General features: G+C 40.2%; 1 protein-coding gene across 1 annotated transcript; it reads left to right on the top strand.

Moving 5' to 3' along the window:
- The first annotated feature begins 10,741 nt into the window (after positions 1–10,741).
- atf3 (activating transcription factor 3) lies at positions 10,742–14,618 on the top strand. Its single transcript, XM_064925246.1, has 4 exons — positions 10,742–11,079; positions 11,649–11,900; positions 12,189–12,296; positions 12,699–14,618. The coding sequence occupies exons 2-4, from the start codon at positions 11,658–11,660 to the stop codon at positions 12,945–12,947; spliced, it is 600 nt and encodes a 199-aa protein (XP_064781318.1). The 5' UTR covers positions 10,742–11,079; positions 11,649–11,657; the 3' UTR covers positions 12,948–14,618.
- Positions 14,619–23,970: the final 9,352 nt, after the last annotated feature.

The following is a 23,970-nucleotide window of genomic DNA, read 5'->3' as shown; positions in this document are numbered from 1 at the left end:
TCATTAACTATTCACAAAGCACTGTGATGATGCACACTCCAGTCACACCACGGATTTGGGAGATGATGTCACTTCACCTGAGCAATCCCATTGGCTAAAGACCCTCCACTGGCAGGCTCGAGCAGTGAGCACGGAGTATCAATTTTATCCCTGCTTCAAAACAATGAGGTTACAAAAAAATCACATGGCTTTCTTGGTATGACGTCGCCCCTGCAAGTTGTAAAGAGTATGAGTTACTGTAACAATGAATTGGAAATGGTATGCTTGTATAGATACTGTAAACAGAACACTTTATGCTTGCCAGTAAACAAGTGATACACTGTGTTCTTTAGTTTCCAGCACAAATAACACTGGTATAATCAATCGGGTTACTTATACTGACAATAATGTAATTTTTGTGGTTTCATAAAGGATTGACCTGTAGGATAGTAGAGGCCACATAATGATGACAACACAAGCACCTGACTCCACAGCAGTATGCGAGAGCTTGTCTTACGACCACATTGTATATATTTCTTTATGGGAATGAGTGAGACAATCTTGGCCAGCCCAAAGTTGCAGTTTCATGTAGATCTGTGTATATCTGTGATCTTGGATAGTAAAGGGAATAAGACAGGTAGAACCTTCTGAAAGCCACTCACATTTTGCTTCAGGAAGTCATGTATGGTGGCGCTGTGATCCGTTTTCCTTCCTCAAAAACAAAGGAAACATTTGACTTGGGTCAGGTCTTGACAACCTGGATCAATGTGATTGCTGAAACTTGTTCATGGTACGACACAGTTTGATTTCAAGTACTATGATGTCATACATTACATCAGTGATTCCCAACCAGGGGTATTCCGACCCCTGGAGGTACTTGGCCTATCCACAGGGAGTACTTGAGAAGACTCATGAGACCATAAGTCTAATGGTAAAATGCACATGAGGGGTACTTCAGTGGTACATTAACTGAAAAAAGGTTAGTAACCACTACTGTACATCATATCAAACTTTGCTTCAGGATATCTAAGGGAAACAGGACTTGTGATGATATACACATACAGTGTACAATACACACAAATCAAAATCAAATCAAATCAAATTTATTTATATAGCCCTTCGTACATCAGCTGATATCTCAAAGTGCTGTACAGAAACCCAGCCTAAAACCCCAAACAGCAAGCAATGCAGGTGTAGAAGCACGGTGGCTAGGAAAAACTCCCTAGAAAAGCCAAAACCTAGGAAGAAACCTAGAGAGGAACCAGGCTATGTGGGGTGGCCAGTCCTCTTCTGGCTGTGCCGGGTAGAGATTATAACAGAACATGGCCAAGATGTTCAAATGTTCATAAATGACCAGCATGGTCGAATAATAATAAGGCAGAACAGTTGAAACTGGAGCAGCAGCACGGCCAGGTGGACTGGGGACAGCAAGGAGTCATCATGTCAAGTAGTCCTGGGGCATGGTCCTAGGGCCGCGGTTCAGTTGAAACTGGAGCAGCAGCACGGCCAGGTGGACTGGGGACAGCAAGGAGTCATCATGTCAGGTAGTCCTGGGGCATGGTCCTAGGGCTCAGGTCCTCCGAGAGAGAGAAGGAGAGAATTAGAGAACGCACACTTAGATTCACACAGGACACCGAATTGGACAGGAGAAGTACTCCAGATATAACAAACTGACCCCAGCCCCCCGACACATAAACTACTGCAGCATAAATACTGAAGGCTGAGACAGGAGGGGTCAGGAGACACTGTGGCCCCACCCGAGGACACCCCCGGACAGGGCCAAACAGGAAGGATATAACCCCACCCACTATGCCAAAGCACAGCCCCCACACACACACACACACACACTTTGAAATGTGGTATCCCAATATTCTAAGGTCATCAGGATATTCAATATAGCTCTAAGGTCATGGATCATGTCATCAGATGTGACATCTGGAATCCTAATTTCACTTCTCAAAGCAATAACTTCAACAACTTGTTTTAGCTGCCATGTTCTCACCTCTGACTGTGCAACTTAACCACTGCTTTCAGGTCAACACCATACAGTACTGGGACTGGTGTGATGTAGGTGTCGCCATGTTCATGTAACCAGTTTACACATGAGACTTAACCACTGCTTTCAGGTCAACACCATACAGTACTGGGACTGGTGTGATGTAGGTGTCGCCATGTAACCAGTTTGTTTATACATGAGACTTAACCACTGCTTTCAGGTCAACACCATACAGTACTGGGACTGGTGTGATGTAGGTGTCGCCATGTTCATGTAACCAGTTAACACATGAGACTGAAATAACACAATGCAGGGAGCCTAGCTACAAAAGGAAATTAGGTCAGGGCCTGTGACGGGCTTGGGAATCCTGGCCGCGGCTTCCCCTCTGCTGCCTGCCCTGCCTGTCTGCATGCCTGGGATAAACGTCTACTGGGTGGGAGGGCATTGCTATGGCTGCAGCCGGGTAAACACAAACACGGCTGGGATCTGGGCTGCGTTCAAGAGTGAGCGCTGTGGAGGAGGTAGTACTGATTTAACTGGGGATTGCTTTATAAATAACTATTACTTCTGCTGTCCATGCACAATGCCAATGTACAGTGTTAAGGAAGCTACAAACGTCTTTTTAAAGTCTGCCGTGTCAGCCGACGTCCCTACGTAGTGAGCTCAAATGCAACATCACAGAGTTTCACTAAGCATATTTACATATAGACACATTTTTGTCCTCACCTTATCCTTCCATTGCTGACAGGGTCCTTATAGCCGCAATAGTGGTTGAGATAAATGACAGCACGTTAGTTCCTGATTTGAGTGACCTTTGTAACACAGAGCGAAGTTACTGCTACCCATTGATTAATAACTCCATCCCAAACCACTAATTACTGTCATTTACAGTGTTAAATAACAATAGTATGTGAAGAAATGTTTCATTTTGTCATTATAATAAGGTTGGTAACAACGTGAAAATCGTTGTGGAAATCTGTTGCAGCTCAAGTCGACTACATAACTCACTAGCTACACACAATAATACCAAAGTCAATACCGAAGTCGATATCAGCATGTGAAGTAGCTAGTTAGCTGTAAAATTGCCTAAACAAACTGCACTATCCATTTAGGAGTCTACAATCTCACCATGTTCAACCTGCCAATCGCAGAGTTGAGTCTGACATTGGCAACGGCCGTGTAACGGCACCATACAATGCACCCTGAACTGAAGAGGTAGTCAAATAGGAGAAATGTGGTGGGCCCTCTGTTAAATTACACATTTCTCCAGGTAGGAATATCGGAGAAAAATAATCTATGGCTCATTTGAGAGAATATAACCTCCCACATTATGACATTGGCCAGTATTGAAATCTGACATGTATGATAGACGTTTTCACCATCTAAAAGTCGTATTCCTATTAACTTCCAGTGTAGTGAGAGAGACTTTATCACAGTGCTACGTCATACTGATCGAATTTCTACCTGCTTTAACAGCAATAGCTCAGATACACATGAAAACATGAAATTACCCACAGAGAATTAGAACATTGCTCAGAGATGCACAAAAACAATATAACATTCACAATGGGTTAATCTTTCCTTTCAAGACAACCCAAAATGAGTGCCCTCATAGTACTGAGACCTTGAACAACTAATCTGGGGAAGTCTCTGGCACTCACTGTTCAATATGCTCACCAAGATACATCATGGGTTATGGCCTAAACAACACTACAGTAAACTGCAATAGATTACTACCAACTAATCAGCTGTGATGAGCCAATAAGCAGCTTTCAACACACTTCTATAAAGGACAAAAACCTAAATGAAGACACTTCTGAATCCCCTCATTATAAACAGTGTGGCATTCGTTCTACAACAAGTGACTGGTATACTATTGTTGATTAATACATTATAGATTAATACCATTCATAATAACGAATGTTATAGGGCCTATTCAGTGGTTGTTTTAATAGTATTTTGTAATACATTCGTTATTATTGTAATTTATATTAATGAGTAATATTATTAATGACTATTAGTATTATAATATTACTCATTAATTGATCTTGATGTTGTTGATTGTTAGTCTCTCTCTTCTGCAAACTCTAGCAAAACATGTTCCAAAAAATAATGGCTAAACGCATCAGCGCATTCTGGCTAGTGGCTGCGGTTGATGGTGGAGGGATATACATTAGACATCCCCGCAAAACGAAACCCTACGATTTGTGGTAAATGTATCTATTTCGGCATTAATGCTGACCACCAAAACCTTAATAGTAGCCAACATAATTTTGGGGATGGAGCGTTTCTCGGTGCAGGTGGATTGCATACGGTTAGCAGTTTCACGCTATGACTAATGTTTTGCGACTTACTGGAATGTAATGGTGAGTCACTTAGTTCGAAAGTGCAAATGATATAGCCTGCCTCTGTCGCGTGATCTGTGTTGAGAGCTTGTTCCCTATCTTGATTCGTTTTTTCACATTCCAGCTCGTTGTCTGATAATGGTAAAGGGAGGATGACTCGACCACTTCCCGGAAAGGATTACGTAGTCTTCTCCCTGTGAGAATCAACACGTAGAGAGGTTTCTCAAGTAGGGAGAAACCATTTGCTGTTATGTAGGGTTTATCACTATGGAATATCAACATTGATGTCTATTGTTGCTGTTAAGTGATGAACTACTAATTATATTGATCTCAGTATAAATAAATAGTGAAAGTATTTGCTTCTATAATGAAACAAAATAAAGGACAGAACATGTAGACTATACTGTAGGTTAGCCCAAATAACCTACATATTGCCCCTTTTGCCAATTGAATAAACAAACAACAGATTGATCAACATACAAATTGATCAACATCATGACAGGCTATAATATGGAAGGGATATTTTATCTTGAAAAACAACTTTCATCAACTGACATGCATGTGAGAAAAAAATGGCCTAAACTTTAAAAAACTGTCATGTAAATCGTGGTTGGACACAGTAGCATATATATGGTAGGTATAGCCCAATGTATATGGATAACAAACATCAACATTTAGTTGAAGTAAACCAGGACACAAGTGTTTGGTAAATCAAAGTGCTATGTCCTGATGGATGAACATTCATAGTTGCACAACCTGAGTTAATGTTTACCCTCCTCCCATCACCTGATAAAGAGATGTAGGGAATCAGAAACAACCCAGAGAGACGCCTGTGTGTTTCACGTGTAATGAAACTTTGTGACCCACCAGTCCTGTTTGTTTTTTCACACAGTCATCAATGTAAGGGTCAGTTACAATTTAGAACAAGAAGAAGCTAAAGTGAAAGTGTGACAAAATGACAAATCATCGTGCCTCTTCCAGAAACCTCTAAATGGATTATTATGAGGACATCGTTTAAGCAAGTAAATGCCTATTCATATACCTTGAGGAACAAAACCTTAATTCAACACTTTCTATTGTCATATACAATTGAGAGACAGTCATTCAATTAAATAGCAAGTCAGTATGTGACGGTGTCACAGTCCCTCAATCTTTTTGAAGGTCCGACGTGAACCTGGACATTTGAAATATTTGTCTGCCGATGTATGGGAGGTGTAAATTATATAATGTGATTCTATCTTGGGAGTCCAGGCTGTCTATGCATTGGGTGGGGTTGTATGTTTAGAAAACTGCTTAGGGTCTTTGGTTTAGCGTAACTGTTTATAAGCCTTGCACTTTCTGAGAGGTTATGAAACATATATCAAATGAGAACAAATAACCATGACATCGAATGACACAAAGGTCCAAATGATCTCATCGCCAGATAAAACAAGTCAAATCAAGTTTCGTATGAAGAAGTACCCATTTAAAGTGTGGCCTCAGCATACCTTTTGGAGTTGGTTAAACATACCGTACATGCTGCTTTTCTTTTCTCTTTCTACCCAACTGTGAGTCATTTAATAGAATGAGGGACTGTGTTCTTTAATACTTTTATATCCTGTGTGCCAGCCTTTTTATGTCTCTCAAATCTCTCATGGACAAACTACATAAACACCTTTAGTGCTTTGAAAAAGTTGACTACTTTGGTGTACACCCTTACATTTATGGTTTACGTAGGCTACACTTAACATTAAAAAACCCACATGAAGTAGATCTCCAGGTTTGAGGAAGCAGTCTAGTTGATTATTAACTTGTACGAGCCAGGTATGCACCTTGGAGTCACTGTTATATGACAGTCTGATGTCTATAAAGCTTCCGATATGGAAAGTCAACATGTGTTTCCAATACTATGACATGGCTCCTCGGTGACTGTGTGTGTACAGAGACAAATGAAACCCATGTAAACCAGGAGAAGTGGTGGCAATGTCGTTGAAGTGTTGGCGATAGGATAGGACGTTTCCAGAACTCAAAGGTAATAGCTGGAATCAGACAATTGAGGGCACGGAGGGGAGACTGGCTGACCTGAAAGCTGCACTTCACATCAACTAGAGGAATGCATTTCTCGCTTACTTCACACTCCCAACCACCATTCTCCCAGAGGCCAGCACAGCTTGAACAAATGCAAAACTATAGTGAAACACTGTCAAGTGAGCCACTACAAGCTATGAATAATTACCAATATTTCAAACGCTATTGCATATTTCAAAACATCATTTTGAAAATGTCTTTATCCATCCAGTTCATGACATAAAATATATATATATATATATATAAAAATTCCCCCTCCCAAAAGTTTTGAAACCTCTTGAAATGCTAGTGTAAATGAGAAGTTTATGTCTTAGGCCAATATACTGGAAGTAAAACGTTTTACTAGCCTAAAAAACTAAAACGCATCTGTGCCGACAACTGAAATATTTTCTAACTGAGAAATGAAAGCAGTGATCCCTATAGAAGTTCACAGTCTCAGTAGCATGGTTGGAGTTTCTTATCAGTTTAACCTTGTTGTGGAATCAAACAAAGATACCATAGAGTAATGACAAATAATGTTCCTGTTATCGTGTCCATATATCACTTTTACATCACTTTTTCCATAAGCGCTAAATTAAATTTCATTGAGACTATAGCTAAGTAATATGACAGTAGATTTTGTACAATGGGGTAGATGCTTCATTATACAACCCATCTTGATCTTGAGCACTTACAAATATAATCTTGCGAGATCAGGATGGTTCATATGAGGCTGGTAGATGTAGCATTCTAGATATAAACTGGCCCTGACCTGTCCACCTGGCCACCCATATCAATCAAGATTTGTTATTAACTTAACATGTGATTCACATCAAATATGAGATCTACAATTATGATATTTCAATAATATAAGTAATTGTGGTAAAAGTAATAAATAATATCCAAATACAACACAAAACACAAAAATATTAAATGATTTACAGTAACCTTGAATTGTAAATCCTCATTTTATGAGCCTTGATAACTGTAGTTCAATGTTCATTCACTTTATTTCAGAAGAAAATGGCAAATTAATTGAAGCTTCCTGATAAACTAGACTTCATATTATGATGATGATGATTATTATTATTCCTATTGCTAGCATCCTAGACATACAGCAACAGTCAAAGGTTTGGACACACCTACTCATTCAAGGGTTTTTCTTCATTTTTTACTATTTTCTACATTGTAGAATAATAGTGAAGACATCAAAACTATGAAGTAACACATACGGAATCATATAGTAACCAAAAGAGTGTTAAAATAATCAATTAGATTCTTCAAAGTAGCAACCCGTTGCCTTGATGACAGCTTTGCACATTCTTGGCATTCTCTCAACCAGCTTCACCTGGAATGTTTTTCCAACAGTCTTGGAGTTCCCACGTATGCTGAGTTGGCTGCTTTTACTTCACTCTGCGGTCAGACTCATCCCAAAACATCTCAATTGGGTTGAGGTCGGGTGATTTTGGAGGCCAGGTCATCTGATGCAGCACTCCATCACTCTCTTTCTTGGTCAAATAGCCCTTACACAGCATGGAGGTGTGTTGGGTCATTGTCTGTTGAAAAACAAATGATAGTGTCACTAAGTGCAAACTAGATGGGATGGAGGTTCGCTGCAGATTGCTGTGGTAGCCATACTGGCTAAATGTGCCTTAAATTTTAAATAAATCGGCAACAGTGTCACCAGCAAAGCACACCCACACCATCACACCTCCTCCTCCATGCTTCACGATAAGAACCACACATGCAGAGATCATCCGTTCACCTATTCTGCATCTCACAAAGACAAACCAAAAATCTTACATTTGGTCTCATAAGACCAAAGGACAGATTTCCACCGGTTTAATGTACGATGCTCATGTTTCTTGGCCCAAGCAAGTCTTCTTCTTATTGGTGTCATTTAGTAGTGGTTTCTTTGCAGTAATTAGACCATGAAGGCCTGATTCACATAGTCTCCTCTGAACAGTTGATGTTGACATGTTCCTGTTACTTGAACTCTGTGAAGCATTTATTTGGCCTGCAATTTCTGAGGCTGGTAACTTTAATTAACTTATCCTCTGCAGCAGAGGTAACTCTGTGTCTTCCTTTACTGTGGCAGTCCCCATGAGATCCAGTTTCATCACAGCGCTTGATGGTTTTTGTCACTGCACTTGAAGAAACTTGAAATTTTCCAGATTGACTGACCTTCATGTCTTAAAGTAATAATTAACTTGTGTTTCTCCTTGCTTATTGGAGCTTTTCTTGCCATAATATGGACTTGATCTTTTACCAAATAGGGCTATCTTCTGTATACCACCCCTACCTTGTCACAACAAAACTGATTGGCTCAAACACATTAAGAAGGAAATAAATTCCACAAATTAACTTTTAACAAGGCACACCTGTTAATTGAAATGCATTCAAGGTGACTACCTCATGAAGCTGGTTGAGAGAATGCCAAGAGTGTGCAAAGCTGTCATCAAGGCAAAGGTGGCTACTTTGAAGAATCTCAAATATAAAATATATGTTGATTTGTTTAACTCTTTTGTTGGTGTCACATATCAGTTTGCAAACAATGTCATTTTTTAAAATATCATCGAGTTAATAAAGCCGCATACAAACATGGTCTCTTTTTTGTATTCTTGAGTAAGGCAGCTCCAAAATGCAGGTGTTTCAGGCTAGCTCAGTGCTTTCTGTGGTCGTGGGGCAAGCCAGCAGAAAATATGGAGTGTTGTACCATGATTGGCTCAGTGTTTTGTCACTCATGGGGACACTATGTCACCGCTAAGTCTAAGGGTAGACTTTGAACATTCTAGCCCCTTGGGTGCTGCCATAGAGTTACATTAGAAGTGCCCATCCAAGAAAGCTCAAGATCATTGGCCACAGACAAAATGACGTCAAATCGCGTTATATCTACAGCAGCTTTGATTGAACAACATCATACTTTCAAAATCTTAGCTAGCAGACATCATCATAAATCAAGTCGACAATCTACTGGCAAATCCTTTTCAATCCTTGTCATGTGAAGAGACATAATGGATAATTATAGATAAAATGTATCGGTGCTCATCGGACATTGGACATAAACATTACACAACAAGTTGGAAATCGCAAATTCAACAATGAGTGGTTTGGAAGGAATCAGTGACAGTGGCTGTGTGGTCCCAAATCTGGGATTAAGGGACTCTTTTCCAAGTTTAAAATGACTTAATGCCTCATTGTAGAGCTACGACCTGAAGATCTATGACGTCATTGTGATTTCGACCTTGTTTTTTCAGAGTTCTCAGTTGTCTTGAAAGCACCCTAAATCCAGAGAATGCCAGACTTTGATGACAAAATTTGCCCACAAAGGACCGTCGTGACACCTTCCTTTTAAAGTGAGCACAGCACAACAAGGTGAGTGCAAAAATGTATTGTCTGCTGCTGCATAAATTATGTAATATGCCAGGCAGATAAGTATACTCTAGCTAAGAAAGTAATACTAAGTGCATTTTGTGTAGTAAGCTGTTAGTAACCCATGTGCCTCACCCTAATAATTTGGTCTATTTACCCCTCTTAATTTCGTCTACTGTTCTGACTTAGACTATAACCTGTTTTAGAGGAATGTAACCATCAAATTTTGTAAGAGCTTTCATTGTCTGCTTATATGCCCTCTTTATTTATCCTATGGTTCTGATTTGGGGAACAGGGAGAACACTGTAATAACGACCCATGTTCTGATTTCTGTCACAGTACATTTCAAAAGTGCTATTCAAATAATTATATTGACTACGTCTGTCCTAGTTCACTCATTAATGTCTTAATCGAAATTACAGATTGCCTATTATTCGCTTGTCATACCCTTATGCCATTGTTTGTACATCTCAACTGTCATTAGAAACCACATTTGTTTAAGCAAGTCAGCCATATCAGCTATGTTTTTTTTAAAGGTAGTAAATTAGTCTGAATTAACTGTTTCGCTGCCAGACAAGGCTGATAGCCAGGTGTAGCAGTGGTAAGATGTTGGGACAGCTTTATGTAGGACCTAACAGTTTGTGTGCACCGTTTGTCACCGTTATAGTGCAATTCATGTATTGTTTAGTGGTGTGTTGTGTTGTGGCTTAGCTGGCATGCATCCCCCCCACCCCAAGCTTTACATGCTAAAATCGCCACATTTCTGTAATATAGAAAATGGTAAAAAAAAAAATTAAAAACTCTGGAATGAGTAGGTGTGTCCAAACTTTTGACTGGTACTGTACCTTTGCACTGAACGCTGGTTATGATATGACTGATATGATAAGAGGTAGATGGGCAAGCCCCTCACTGCTGCATTCAACATCCCCTTGCTTTTTTTGACACTAGACAATAAAATGTATAGACTATACAAAAAATTTCCTGGATCATTAAGCTGTTATGTCTTTATTTGCTGTGAAATGTTACGACAAATTCCTTGTGAGTCTTTATTTGCTGTGAAATGTTACGACAAATTCCTTGTGAGTAAAGGGGGCTGAGCTTGCCCTGTTATGGTGTGCTACACGGGGTTGCTGGGTTGCATCATTGCAAATAAGTGCTATAAATAGGATTACGTCACCACGACCCGCCCACCTATTAGTAAATGCCTTGCAAGAGCGACTCACTATAAAAGAGGGTGATGCAACGCTTCATCGACAACTGTAGCTTTCTTAACAGCCAGAAGAGCCTCACAACCAGGAGCAGAATAAAGACCTTTCATTTCTTCACTGAAAACATAATCAGGTGGGTCAATTGTTTTTGTTGTAAAAACTTTCTACCGGTGTGATATAGGATAAGCGCTTTCAGGAAAAAAGACTGTGCCACGTGTAGCATAGTGCCAGCTGGACTGACATCCATTTAATAGCGACAACGGGCTTACATTTAGAAATCTTACTCAAATCTTTGTTTATGTGAATCAAAGTGTAGTTTATTTCTCATTGTCTAATGTGTTGTATTGAAATGGTCTGTGGTAACTGGTTGATATGTTGTAACACATTCACCTGTCCCTAAATTAACACGCACTTCAAAGAGAAAGAATGTTAGGACTGCATAGCTTGTTACATTGTTTACAAGGGCGATATATTGTTGTAATGTTGGCACGTCAGGGAAACATGTAGCGTGCAACTGCTGTGTCTGGTGGAATAAGTGACATTCTAGTTATCATACCAAAATAGTCTAATGGTATACATTAACCAGCAGATTGCTGCTCATATCTGACGTTTTTTATTTAGTCCAGTGAGTGTCCAAGTTTAATGTTTTTTGTTTCGCTTAGTCAGCTTAATGTGACACAGCATCACGTTTTTTTTCTTCAGTTTTTCATAATGATGCTTCAGCATCCGGGATTCAGCCTGTCCGACATCAGCGCGTCAGCTTTGGTACCCTGCTTGTCCCCGCCTGGAACACTCACGCTCGAGGACTTCACCAACTTCACTCCCCTGGTAAAGGAGGAGTTGCGACATGCTATCCAGAACAAGCGGCTGTCCAACGGACTAAGCACCGATATGAGCGACTGTGCGAGCTCAAGTTCAGACAGAACGTCTGAAGCTCCAAGTGTCAAGAGGGAGGTAGGGATGTCAACATTAGTCGCCTACTGTAACATCTACTCCCCCATAATACCAATAGTAATTCATACATAACATAGGGGAAAGTTAATTTTTGGGGTATATGCCTATGTTTTAAGTATTCCCTGAGAATAAATTTGTCTATACAGATGAGATCACTGTGATGACAGGTTTACCAACACATTGTAAAGCCTACCATACATTATTAAATGATCAGCCATATCATTAATTTCTCAGGAAGGTTGTTACCATTATTCAAGGTTGTTCATTTTCCTGATGTGTCATTAACAGAAAATCCCAGAGGAAAGTGACAGGAGGAAAAGAAGACGAGAAAGAAACAAAGTAGCTGCTGCCAAATGTAGGAATAAGAAGAAGGAGAAGACTGACTGCCTTCAAAAGGTATGTTCAGTGTGTTTTTTTACAGGGCAGTACAACATTATTATGATGATTCATATGAATCAGAGGCTGCCAGACTGTGCCAAGTGGTATTTTGTGATTTATTAAGTAGACATACAGTATTATATTATCTCATATATGTAATTATTCAAAATATTTTTCTAATTAATGTGCCATAAGGATGATTTCTATTTGACCTCCATTTATATTGTATGACTCGTAATTGAAATGCATAAATAGATAAGGGCTCTATAGAAATGTCTGCCTCAAAACAGCAAACGAACACTCCAGTATTTACATACAAACTAAAATGCACTAAACCTAATTGAGTATTTTCTTTAAAGGAACCAAGGGAGCTGTCAGTAACAGGATTGAACCAAACCACTATTCCCTTCTCCCCTCCAGGAGTCTGAGATACTAGAGTCAGTGAACTCTGAGCTGAAGGCACAGGTTGAAGAACTGAAAAACCAGAAGCAGCAGCTGGTCTACATGCTGAACCTCCACCGGCCCACATGCATCGTACGGGCCCAGAATGGCCAGACCCCCGAAGATGAGAGAAACCTGTTCATCCAGCAGATCAAGGAGGGTACCCTGCAGATGGAACAGCTGGACCACCACCACACCTCAGTGCCAACCACCTGTGGCCATCACTGATCCACACACTCCTGGGGGAAGTAGGGTACTTACTCACTCACTCAGACAGATGCTCACTGTCCTCTGGCAACTGTACTGTACCTGCGTCAAGTGAAGGCTCTGTCGGGCCGGCAAAGGAGCTTTGTGCGTCCCACTCTTAAACTGAACTTGACAGCACAAGGACGGACACCCCATGTGCTACCTAGGGTAGGCTTGTGGTGTTCCGGCAAGTCGGCGAATGTCAAAGCACTAAAACATAGAAATACATCCAATGTGTTTATTGTTTCCTTAAATCTTTTACATTGTTATTCGAGGCTGATGACTCATTCTGTTTTTTTTGTACCAAAGTATTGTGTCAATGTGGTAAAGGCACATGATTCACTGGTCAGTTGAGATAGATGCTTGTTGAGGAAAAATACGATTAAAGTGGAGAGATAGTAATGGCTGTGTACTGTGTGTGACATTAATAGCCCTGTTATTACTGTCATATAAGAGAAGAAGTTAATCATTGTGTGACATGTTTGCTGTTGTGTTTATTGAATATATTCTGTAGTAGCTGTGTCTATAGCTCACTTTATTCCCCCTTGACTTGCCTAACAAAAACCTCTGAAGCTGCTACTACTAACTCAGGATATACAGGTATAGTTCATATCAGAGGAACCCTCATGTTATAGGACAGTAAAGGGAGTGCATGCAATGAGGATTCATTCAGACAGCATTTCAACTAACTTACTGACAATGGCACTGTTAGCCCTGGACCTCCCGAAATGAAAATCAGTCATTACATCGCTGTAAACTGGTGTATTTGGAATAGGCCCTGATTGCATAATGATCTGTCATATTGAAGATATGATTGTGATTCGTATAAGAATTTCTTCACCTAGATAAGTCTGTAGTTACTGTATACTATATACGTAAACCAAATAACACCTCCTATTGTCTTCTGTGTATTATTGAGGCTTATAAAATAGACCCACTAGGTATCAGTAGCTAGATATCTAAGTGGAATTATTTATCACTCTGCTTGTCTGAAGTTCTCACTTGAAAGTCATAGAAGATTACATGAATTGCCTCAGTGTTCGTCTGCAATTACTAAGTCCATAAGCCCACTGCCAAACCAACCCCCCTCCCATCAGTCCACTGTTTGTGCTGTGACATCGTCACAGGTCAGTTGCACAACCAGAAACTCTGGTTAGCCTCATTGCTCAAACTACAAATGTTTGCGATCAACAGTAGCTTTTGTCTGTATATTCTGTAATGTCTCAAACTAATCCATGTGTGGTTTATGGTAAGGGACTGTTTATTTTGGTTGGTTTGTGAGTAAACGGTTGAGATGAACACAGTGAAAGAGATTCAGGTGTCCATGTGTTTTGTTTTTATTTCAGTGTTTCGTGTTCAAACAGGCATGCTAGTCATGGATGGGGTCACGACTGAGATCATTAATTTGATGGATAACACGCCTGTTTTATACTTCAATACCTTTCTTGCTTTTCTATTCCACCATCCATTTCTTTGTTTCACTTGAACATTGTTCACTAAAAATTATTATTAAGTGTTTTTGAGTGGATGTAAAAGATCAAATTGTACCAAGTCAGGTAAAACTACACGCTGAAACAAATTAAGTACTCATTTCTTTGTCTGATTTTAGTTTTTGATACTTTATTAATAAAGGTGTGTATATATATACTTCAATTGATTTGGTTTGGGATTGTTTCTAGGGAACGACTCACCACATTTTAAAACAATTTTAGCAAGGGATTCAATGGTATTGGTATATTGACACTGCATAGCTGTGATACAAAACAAATATTCATAAACCTGTTTAGCATCTCAGCACATTTGTGCAGTTGATGCTCATCTGAGAACAAGCCAGGACATGTCTGCCTCTTTGGAAAACACATATCTAGGACAGGCAGGGGAGAGACGAAGAGTGTGTTTTCATCCTGTGCCAGGCCAGCTCAACATGAGTCAGTGGGTGTTATCTGACGAGATGGGCTGTGAAATACCATTTCACTCAGAACACCAGTACCCCCACCCCACTGTTGTTGTCCACATTCCATAAAAAGTAACATCCCATTTTTCTGATGGTGGTTTTTGATAACGACACAACTGAGTTACTCAAGACTCCTAGCAGCCAGAATGCAACCAGAATCAACATGATTTTGGGGTTATTGCCTGACCAATATTAAAGGACCAGTGCAGTCAAAACGAGATTTCCCTATATTTTATAGACACGGAGTGTACAAAACATTAGGAACACCTGCTATTTCCATGACACTAGACTGGCCAGTTGAATCCAGGTGAAAGCTATGATCCACTTCAATCAGTGTAGATGAAGGGGGGGAGACAGGATAAAGGATTTTTAAGCCTTGAGACAATTGAGACATGAATTGTGTACGTGTGCTATTCAGAGTGTGAATAGGCAAGAAACAGGGTATGGTAGTAGTTGAACAGGGTATGGTAGTAGATGCCAAGAACTGGGGAATGCTTTCGACACCTTGAGTCCATGCCCCGACGAACTGTCTGTTCTGAGGGGAAAGGGGGGTGCAACTCAATATTAGGAAGGTGTTCCTAATGTTTTGTACACTCAGTGTATATGTCCACAGCATGAGGTTGGAATAATACTGTGAAATTGTGAAAGTTATGAAAATGCCCTTTTAGTGTAAGAGCTGTTTGAAAAGACTGCCTGAAATTTCAGACTATTTTGGTGGGATGGACTGTTGGCCTGCTTGGTGATGAATCAAATCAAATGTTATTTGTCACATGCGTCGAATATAGCAGGTGAAGACCTTACCCTGAAATGCTTACTTACAAGTCTTTAAATCAACAATGCAGTTCAAGAAATAGAGTTAATAACATATTTACTATAAAATTTATTTTTTTACATTTTTTATACATGTTTCAAACAATGTTTCAAACAATTAATAGAGCAATAAGAAAGAGACCTCTTTCCAAACCTCTTTGCCAATAACAGCTAGTTTTCAGTTTTCCCCTACCCTCTCAGACCACCGGTTTTATATACTTAAATGGTTCTAGAGAATGTCATTTAAGCGCTTCTCGAGAACATGATTGGGAAATATGGATGTAGATGATTACTGACACATTAACCTGAACAGGTGTAACACACACAGAGAGAATCAACGTTCCACCATCTAAACATTGGCTCACAATCAAACATTGAGAATTCTAAATTATTAACATTATTAAAAGGCACTGGATCATTGTTTAACAGCAGAGGTCAAATTTGAGTCAAAGTAAAGTTGTGAGGTGAAAAGTCTGTGTGCTGTAATGTTCTCAGATGGGTAGCACCGTAAAGGATGTTTTCATTCTCTCTCACTCTCTCTCTCAGAGGCCGAGGTATGTTATTATAGGCCTTCTGTATCTCATCGTGATAACCGTTCCTTCAGCCTTGCAGCACTCAACTCAGTCTCATGCCACAGATAATAAAACATGACAAAACATCTCAATCAAGTGCCATTCGCAATGCTTCTCAGAGAGTTGCGCTACAAAATTAAGTACAGGAATGATTCAACCCACACAGAAATGTGTCACACCATGGTAATTCATGCAATGATAGTGTGCACTATTTGACATCCTGAGATGTGTTTTCCAAGCTTCTGAAATGGGCATGGCATTTGAATACCTCCCCAAATACATTTTTTCTTATGTAGTACAGTACAACCACTTATTACAAGCATCCAGACATGAACTGATAGATGCTGTAAGTCAAATCTATATCACAAACCCGCCTGTCCAGATATCCATTCTCCTCTGAGCTGTCAGTAACAGTTTGTTGGCAAACTGCCCTCTCTCTGTCGGGGTCAGATGAGAGTCATACTAGTGGAGGTTGATACTGTGTCCTGAAGTTCTGAGTGACACAAGATAAGCCACCACGCCATACAGGATATTTGATGCAATAGTCATATGAGAACTGCATGCAATCAACAGCAGTTTAAGGTCTGTTGTGAAATGGTGGTTTCAATGCTGCAGAGTTGGGTCATTGTGTAACAATTAGCCCTATTGCTTAATACTGTTGATACTTTTGATAATGACATACTTGGTTTTATATGGATGGGGTAGAAATTAAGGGATAAATCCTAAATTGCATATAAGTACAATTTTCACTTACAGTATGTGTGACTAACTGAAAATTTGTTTCATTAGGATTTGCCCCGAAGCCAGGGTTTATAGGAAGGTTGAGGAGTTGTGTTGGTGTGTGTGTCAGTTGTGTGACTAATTCACATCTTTTGAAATTCATTAGAAATGTGGAATTCATTCAAACCTTGTCACATAAATGATGGATATGTTACCAGGCACTCCATCCACCAGAACTCTACAACTACTAATGGTCAATAGAAAACATCCCATTCTGGAGTGGTGCCTGAAGCAGCGTTTTCCATAAAGCCCCAAATGATGGAATTTCTTGTGTAAGAATGGTGTCACATCCCTCCAATAGAGTTCCAGACACTTGTAGAATCTATGCCAAGATGCATTGACGCTGTTCTGGCTCGTGGTGGCCCAACGCCCTATTAAGAAACTGTCTGTCAGTGTTTCCTTTATTTTTGCAGTTACCTGTATATGTACACAGTATATTATGCAGAAACATAAAACATGTTTCAGTTCCTCTAAAAATTCATGCTCGGTACAAGTAAGTCTTCTGGGAAGCTTTTGGGCAAGTACCTATACAATATGTTTCCAGGAACAACAATGGATAGGACATTCATCATACTGTAAAAGTACATTCAGCCACTGGAGAGCAGTAAAGAGTCTAGTTTTTGGTTCTTGGCTACCATATCTGACAGCCATGGAGCACACAATGTCAATCATTTTAACATCCGTCTGACTATATGCTCTAGCTTTATGCTGTTAACATGACTCTTTTTTCATCCTAGGTGTAGTGCATCCATACCTGCCAATGAACTAGAAGGGAGTGAAGGGTGGGAAATGTCACTGAGGCTATCCACTGAGTTATAAATCAAGCAACTACAGTGCCACAAGCTCTTGAAAAGGAAGCCATGTTAATCTGAATTTGTAAATGACATGCCCACATGCTCTATATATGTAATGTATACCATAACAATGTATTTACACTATGATCCCCCCATTCTATGGAATGCCCATCGCCCTTATATGTCATGTCTGCAACAACAAAAAATGTTGGTTCTTCAATGATAGATGCAAACGGGTAAGGTTAACTTTGATTCTACACAAATAAAGACCAGCAAAATCTAACTTATCATATGGAATGTGCACAGGCTCCATAATGGGGGGGGGAAAGGCATATGGTTCTCGAACACTTAAAGAGATTGTCAGCAGATTTGGTTTTCTTGCAAGTTTTTAAAAGGAGAAATGTAATATTTAAAAAGGAGCTGGTTTGGAGAGGCATATTCTGCCACATACTGTAGTAACGGCAGAAATGTAGGCATCCTGATAAATAACAATACACCATTTTCCCCAACATCCCACCACATGGAACAAGAAGGCGGTTTTCTAATGTTCAAGTGTACCTTACATGGTGAAAAAAAAACACATTGATTTAATTGTATATCCCACCAGGGGCAAATCTGGTGCTTTTAGATAGAATTCAAGCTATAGTCGATCAAATCCAGACTGGGAACTATTATTTTAGCAGGTGACCTAAATCATACATGCGATAAGATTGCACCAATAGAAAATAAACTTAGCAAAATAATTTGAAGAATTAACAGTGCACATCTTCTGGAACTAAAATTCCCCTTAGGGGAATGATAATCTCATACTCGGCAAAAGTTAAATCTGATTTAGAAATAAAAATGAGAAATAAAAAAAGAGAAATCAATCAATTCAGTCCTAGTTCCGTGTATCAAACTGTTTTTTCAGTTATAACAAAACCAGGGAAATCAGGAGAGTCCCCTGCTGATTAAAGACCCATAAGTTTAATAAATTGTGACAAAATATTAACAAAGCTTATAAGCAATAGAATGGCAAAAGTCTTACCAGACTTGATACATATCAATCAAACAGAGTTGATAAAAAAATATATGCAGATGTCACGACTTCCACTGAAGGTGGCTCCCCTGCCTGTTCGGCGGCGCTCGGCGGTCATCGTCACCGGTCTACTAGCTGCCACCAATCCCTTTTTCCTTTTCTGTTTGTTATGTCTGTACTGATTTCACCTGTTCCTTGTTTGAGATTTGTTTTAGGGCTATTTAAGCCGGTTAGGCCCACCAGCTTTTGTGCAGGCTTGTTTTCTGTTTGTCTGTGGATGGTTGCGTGTAGTATGTTCTCCGACCTTTTTGGTGTTCCATTTTGGCTTGGTCATATTTTGTTCGCCTGTTGTGTTGGCATTGACCACTTATCCATTTACCAAAATAAAGTTGGTTTTCTATGAATCCTCTGCTCTCTGTGCCTGACTCCACACCCATCACTCCTAGCTGTGTGACAGAAGCCTGCACCCTTCATGGAGTCAGCAGGAGCAGCTGCACCCCCTCTCCCATCTATGGAGGAGCGTGTCCTCCATCACACGGCCATCCTTCACCGAATCGGGTCAGCGATGGATCAGATGATGGAGAGGATGGACCGATGGGAGAGGAGTGGCCTCCCTACCTCTCCTCCAGCTCCTCCTCCTCAACCTACTCCTCCGGCGGTGTCCGGATCCAACGCTCTTCGTCTCACGCCCCCAAGGCAGTACGGTGGAGCGGCGGCTGGGTGCAAGGGGTTCTTGCTCCAGTTAGAGCTGTACCTGGCTACCGTTCGCCCGACTCCCTCTGGGGAGGAGAGCATGAGCGTCCTCGTCTCCTGTCTGACGGGTTGAGCCCTGACAGGTCGAGCCCAACGCATGTGGAATGGCCCAGAATCCGCAAGGCATCACTACCCAGAGTTCACCCGCCAGTTCCGGGCCGTGTTCGACCACCCACCAGAGGGCCGAGCGGCGGGTGAATGTCTGTTTCACCTTAGACAGGAGACGAGGAGTGCGCAGGACTTCGCGCTGGAGTTTCGGACCTTGTCACCCTTACCTTGTCACAACACAACTGATTGGCTTAAACGCATAACGAAGGAAAGAAATTCCACAAATTAACTTAACAAGGCACACCTGTTAATTGAAATGCATTCCAGGTGACTACCTTAAGAAGCTGGTTGAGAGAATGCCAAGAGTGTACAAAGCTATCATCAATGCAAATGGTGGCTACTTTGAAGAATCTGAAATATAAAATATATGTTGATTTGTTTAACACTTTTTTGGCTACTATATGTTATTTCATAGTTTTGATGTCTTCACTAATCAAATCAAATGTATTTATGAAGCCAGCATGGTCAAATAATAATAATCACAGTAGTTGTCGAGGGTGCAACAGATCAGCACCTCAGGAGTAAATGTCAGTTGACTTTTCATAGCTGATCATTGAGAGTATCTCTACCGCTCCTGCTGTCTATACAGAGTTGAAAACAGCAGGTCTGGGACAGGTAAGCACGTCTGGTGCTATCTGTCACATTCAGGGTTCCATAGCCGCAGGCAGAACAATTGAAACTGGAGCAGCAGCACGGCCAGGTGGACTGGGGACAGCAAGGAGTCATCATTCCAGGAAGTGCTGAGGCATGGTCCTAAGGCTTCAGGTCCCCTGAAGAAAGAAAGAGAGAGAGCATACTTAAATTCACGCAAGACACTGGAGAAATACTCCAGATATAACAGACTGACCCTAGCCCCCACTATTATTCTACATGTAGAAAATAGTCAAACATAAAGAAAAACCCTTGAATGAGTAGATGTGTCCAAACGTTTGACTGGTACTGTATAAAAAAACTACAGAAATATCACATTTACATATGTATTCAGACCATTTTCTCAGTACTTTGCTGAATCACCCTTGGCAGCGATTACAGCCTGGAGACTTTTTGGGTATGATGCTAAAAGCTTGGCACAACTGTATTTGGGGAGTTTCCCCATTCTTCTGTGCAGATCCTTTCAAGCTCTGTCAGGTTGGAAAGGGAGCGTCGATGCACAGCTATTTTCAGGTCTCTCCAGAGTGTAATGAATACTCAGGGAGAAAAAGGTGTAGATTCACGCACAGAGCACGGCAGGTGTTTATTTCGCCTTCACAGAAGGCAGGAATCGTGGTCACAGGCAGGCAATGGTCATACACAGGAAGGCAAACAGGCAGGTGAATCAAAACTAGAACTGAAGGCTAACTGGTCCTCACAAACGAGCTAAGAAAAGGCATAGTAGAGTCAAAACTAACAATACCTCACAAAGGCACGAACAGAATGAACTGAACTAAATAAGGAGCTGATGAGACCAGGTGAGACCAGATGAGACCAGGTGACTAACACAGGTGAAATCAATGAACAAAAAAGAAAGACAGGGCTACGTTCAAGAACACAACGAAACAAACACAAGGTTGACTAAGAAAATAAAAACAAAAACTTACACATAGATGTTTGATCGGGTTCAAGTCCGGTCTCTGGCTGGGCCACTCAATGACATTATCTTGGTTGTTCGCTTAGGGTCATTGTCCTGTTGGAAGGTGAACCTTCGCCCCAGTTTGAGGTCCTGAGTGCTGTGGAGCAGGTTTTCATCAAGGATCTCTCTGTACATCTTTCTCATCTTTCCCTCAATCCTGACTAGTCTCCCAGTCCCTGCAGCTGAAAAACATCCCCACAGTATGATGCTGCCACCACCATGCTTTACCGTAGGGATGGTGCCACGGCACTTCTCCCCTGATTGCTCAGTTTGGCCGGGCGGTCAGCTCTAGGAAGGGTCTTGGTGGGTCCAAACTTCTTCCATTTAAGGATGGAGGCCAGGGCCTCCCGAGTGACGTATCAGTCTAAGACGCTGCATTGCAGTGCTTGAGGTGTCACCAAAGACCCGGGTTCAATCCCAGGCTGTGTCACAACCAGCCGTGATCAGGAGTCCCATAGCAGTACACATTTGTCACAATTTTAGAATAAGGCTGTAACGTAATAAAATATGGAAAAAGTCAAGGGGTCTGAATACTTTCCGAAAGCACTGTAGATTTATCAATAATGGCCTTGAATGGCCTGTTCTATTCAAAACTTTGGAAGCTTTCAACTTTCCAGCGGAAATAATACATTTTATAAAAATATCATGTAAATGTACTAAAGCAAAAATCTACACAAATAAGACATTCTTCAATGAAATTGCATTAGAAAGGGGCACAAGACAGGGATATCTCTTCTCTCCCTTCCTGTTTGCACTGGCAATTGAACCGCTAGCAGAAAGAATTAGACAGGACCCAATAATGAACAGGTATCAGTATTGGTAAACATGAATATAAACTAAACTTATTAGCAGATGATCTCCTGATAACCTGACCAATATTGAAAACGCAATGCCCCCTTTGCTAAACAATATTAGCAGAATACTTTAAAATCTCAGGATATAAAATGAATGTGGAAAAAACCAAAATGTTAATAGGAAAAATAAAATAAAATAACTCATGATCAATCCTTTAAGTGGACCACAAAAATAGGAAATACTTAGGGTGCTTGGTAAGTGACAACAAACAACAAATATATAAAGATAACTTTATTCCATTACTCAACAATATGAAAGCAGATCTATTTAAACAATCTTCCCATATATTTTACAGGTAAAATAAACCTCTTCAGATTGGCATGGCTCCCAAAGTTTATACCAATTACCCCAGAGAAGACATTCTTTAAAAAAGTATAGTCGGTCATGATAGACTTTATTGGCATATAACATTCATAGAAAAAAGGAATGTTTTACATATTTCTAAGTCTGAGGGTGGTTTTAACATTCAAGACTTGGAATTGTATCAACTCGCTACCCAATACTTTTTTATTTGCGACATATAGTTAAATGCACTAAAGAGGAACAATGGGTACATAATGAAGATGAGCAAGCTCATCCCTAGAATAATTTTACGTGTCTATTTTCAAAGGATAAAGCTAAGAACGTTAACTTCAGTTAATAATATAGCAATATTGTAATGGCTGATTTCTTCCTCTTCGTCTGTAGCAGGGATCGGACCAAAATGCAGCGTGGTAAGTGTCCATATCGTTTTTAATAACAAAAACACGGAACACTATGAAATACAAAAACCATGAACGAATACGTGACATGACAAAACCGAAACAGTACCGTGTGGTGAAAAACACAGACATGGAAACAAACACCCACAAACCAACAGTGAAACCTAAGTATGATTCTCAATCAGAGACAACTAACGACACGTGCCTCTGATTGAGAACCATACTTGGCCGAACACAGAAATAGAAAAACATAGAAACACAAAACATAGACTGCCCACCCCAACTCACGCCCTGACCATACTAAAAAAAGACAAAGCAAAGGAAAATATAGGTCAGAACGTGACAAATATGGAAGAAAGTGAAACATTCTACAAAAACCAATATCACTCCCTAAAAACTATATGGAACAATCCTTGGATAGCTTTTCAAAATTAACCTATAAATTGGTCCACATGGAAAACTAAAGGCATAGACACCGTAAATGTTAGCAGGAAATACATTTATTTCAATGACAGAATTAAAAAACTATTTTGGACTGACCAATGTACAGTTCCTTCAGAAAGTATTCACACCCCTTGACCTTTTCCAAATGTTCTTGTGTTACAGCCCGAATAAAACGTTTATTAAATTAAGATATTTTGTCACTGGCCTACACACAATACCCCATAATGTCAATGTGGAATTATGTTTTTCAACATTTTACAAATTCATAAAAAATTGTTAAGTTGAAATATCTTTGTTAAGACAAGCCTAAATAAGTTCATGAGAAATATGTGCTTAACGTGTCACATAATAAGTTGCATGGACTCACTCTGTGTGCAATAATAGTGTTTACCGTGATTTTAGAATGACAACCTCATCTCTGTACCACACACATACAGGTAATTGTAAGATCCCTCAGTCAAGCAGTGAATTTCAAACACAGATTCAACCACAAACACCAGGGAGGTTTTTAAAATGCCTTGAAAAGAAGGGCACCTATTGGTAGATTGCTAAAAAATAAAAAATCTGACATTTAATATCCCTTTGAGCATGGTGAAGTTACTAACTT

This window comes from Oncorhynchus masou, chromosome 19, assembly GCF_036934945.1.
Source record: "Oncorhynchus masou masou isolate Uvic2021 chromosome 19, UVic_Omas_1.1, whole genome shotgun sequence".
NCBI classification, from domain to species: Eukaryota; Metazoa; Chordata; class Actinopteri; order Salmoniformes; family Salmonidae; genus Oncorhynchus; species Oncorhynchus masou.
This window is presented reverse-complemented; position numbering and strand designations above follow the sequence as displayed.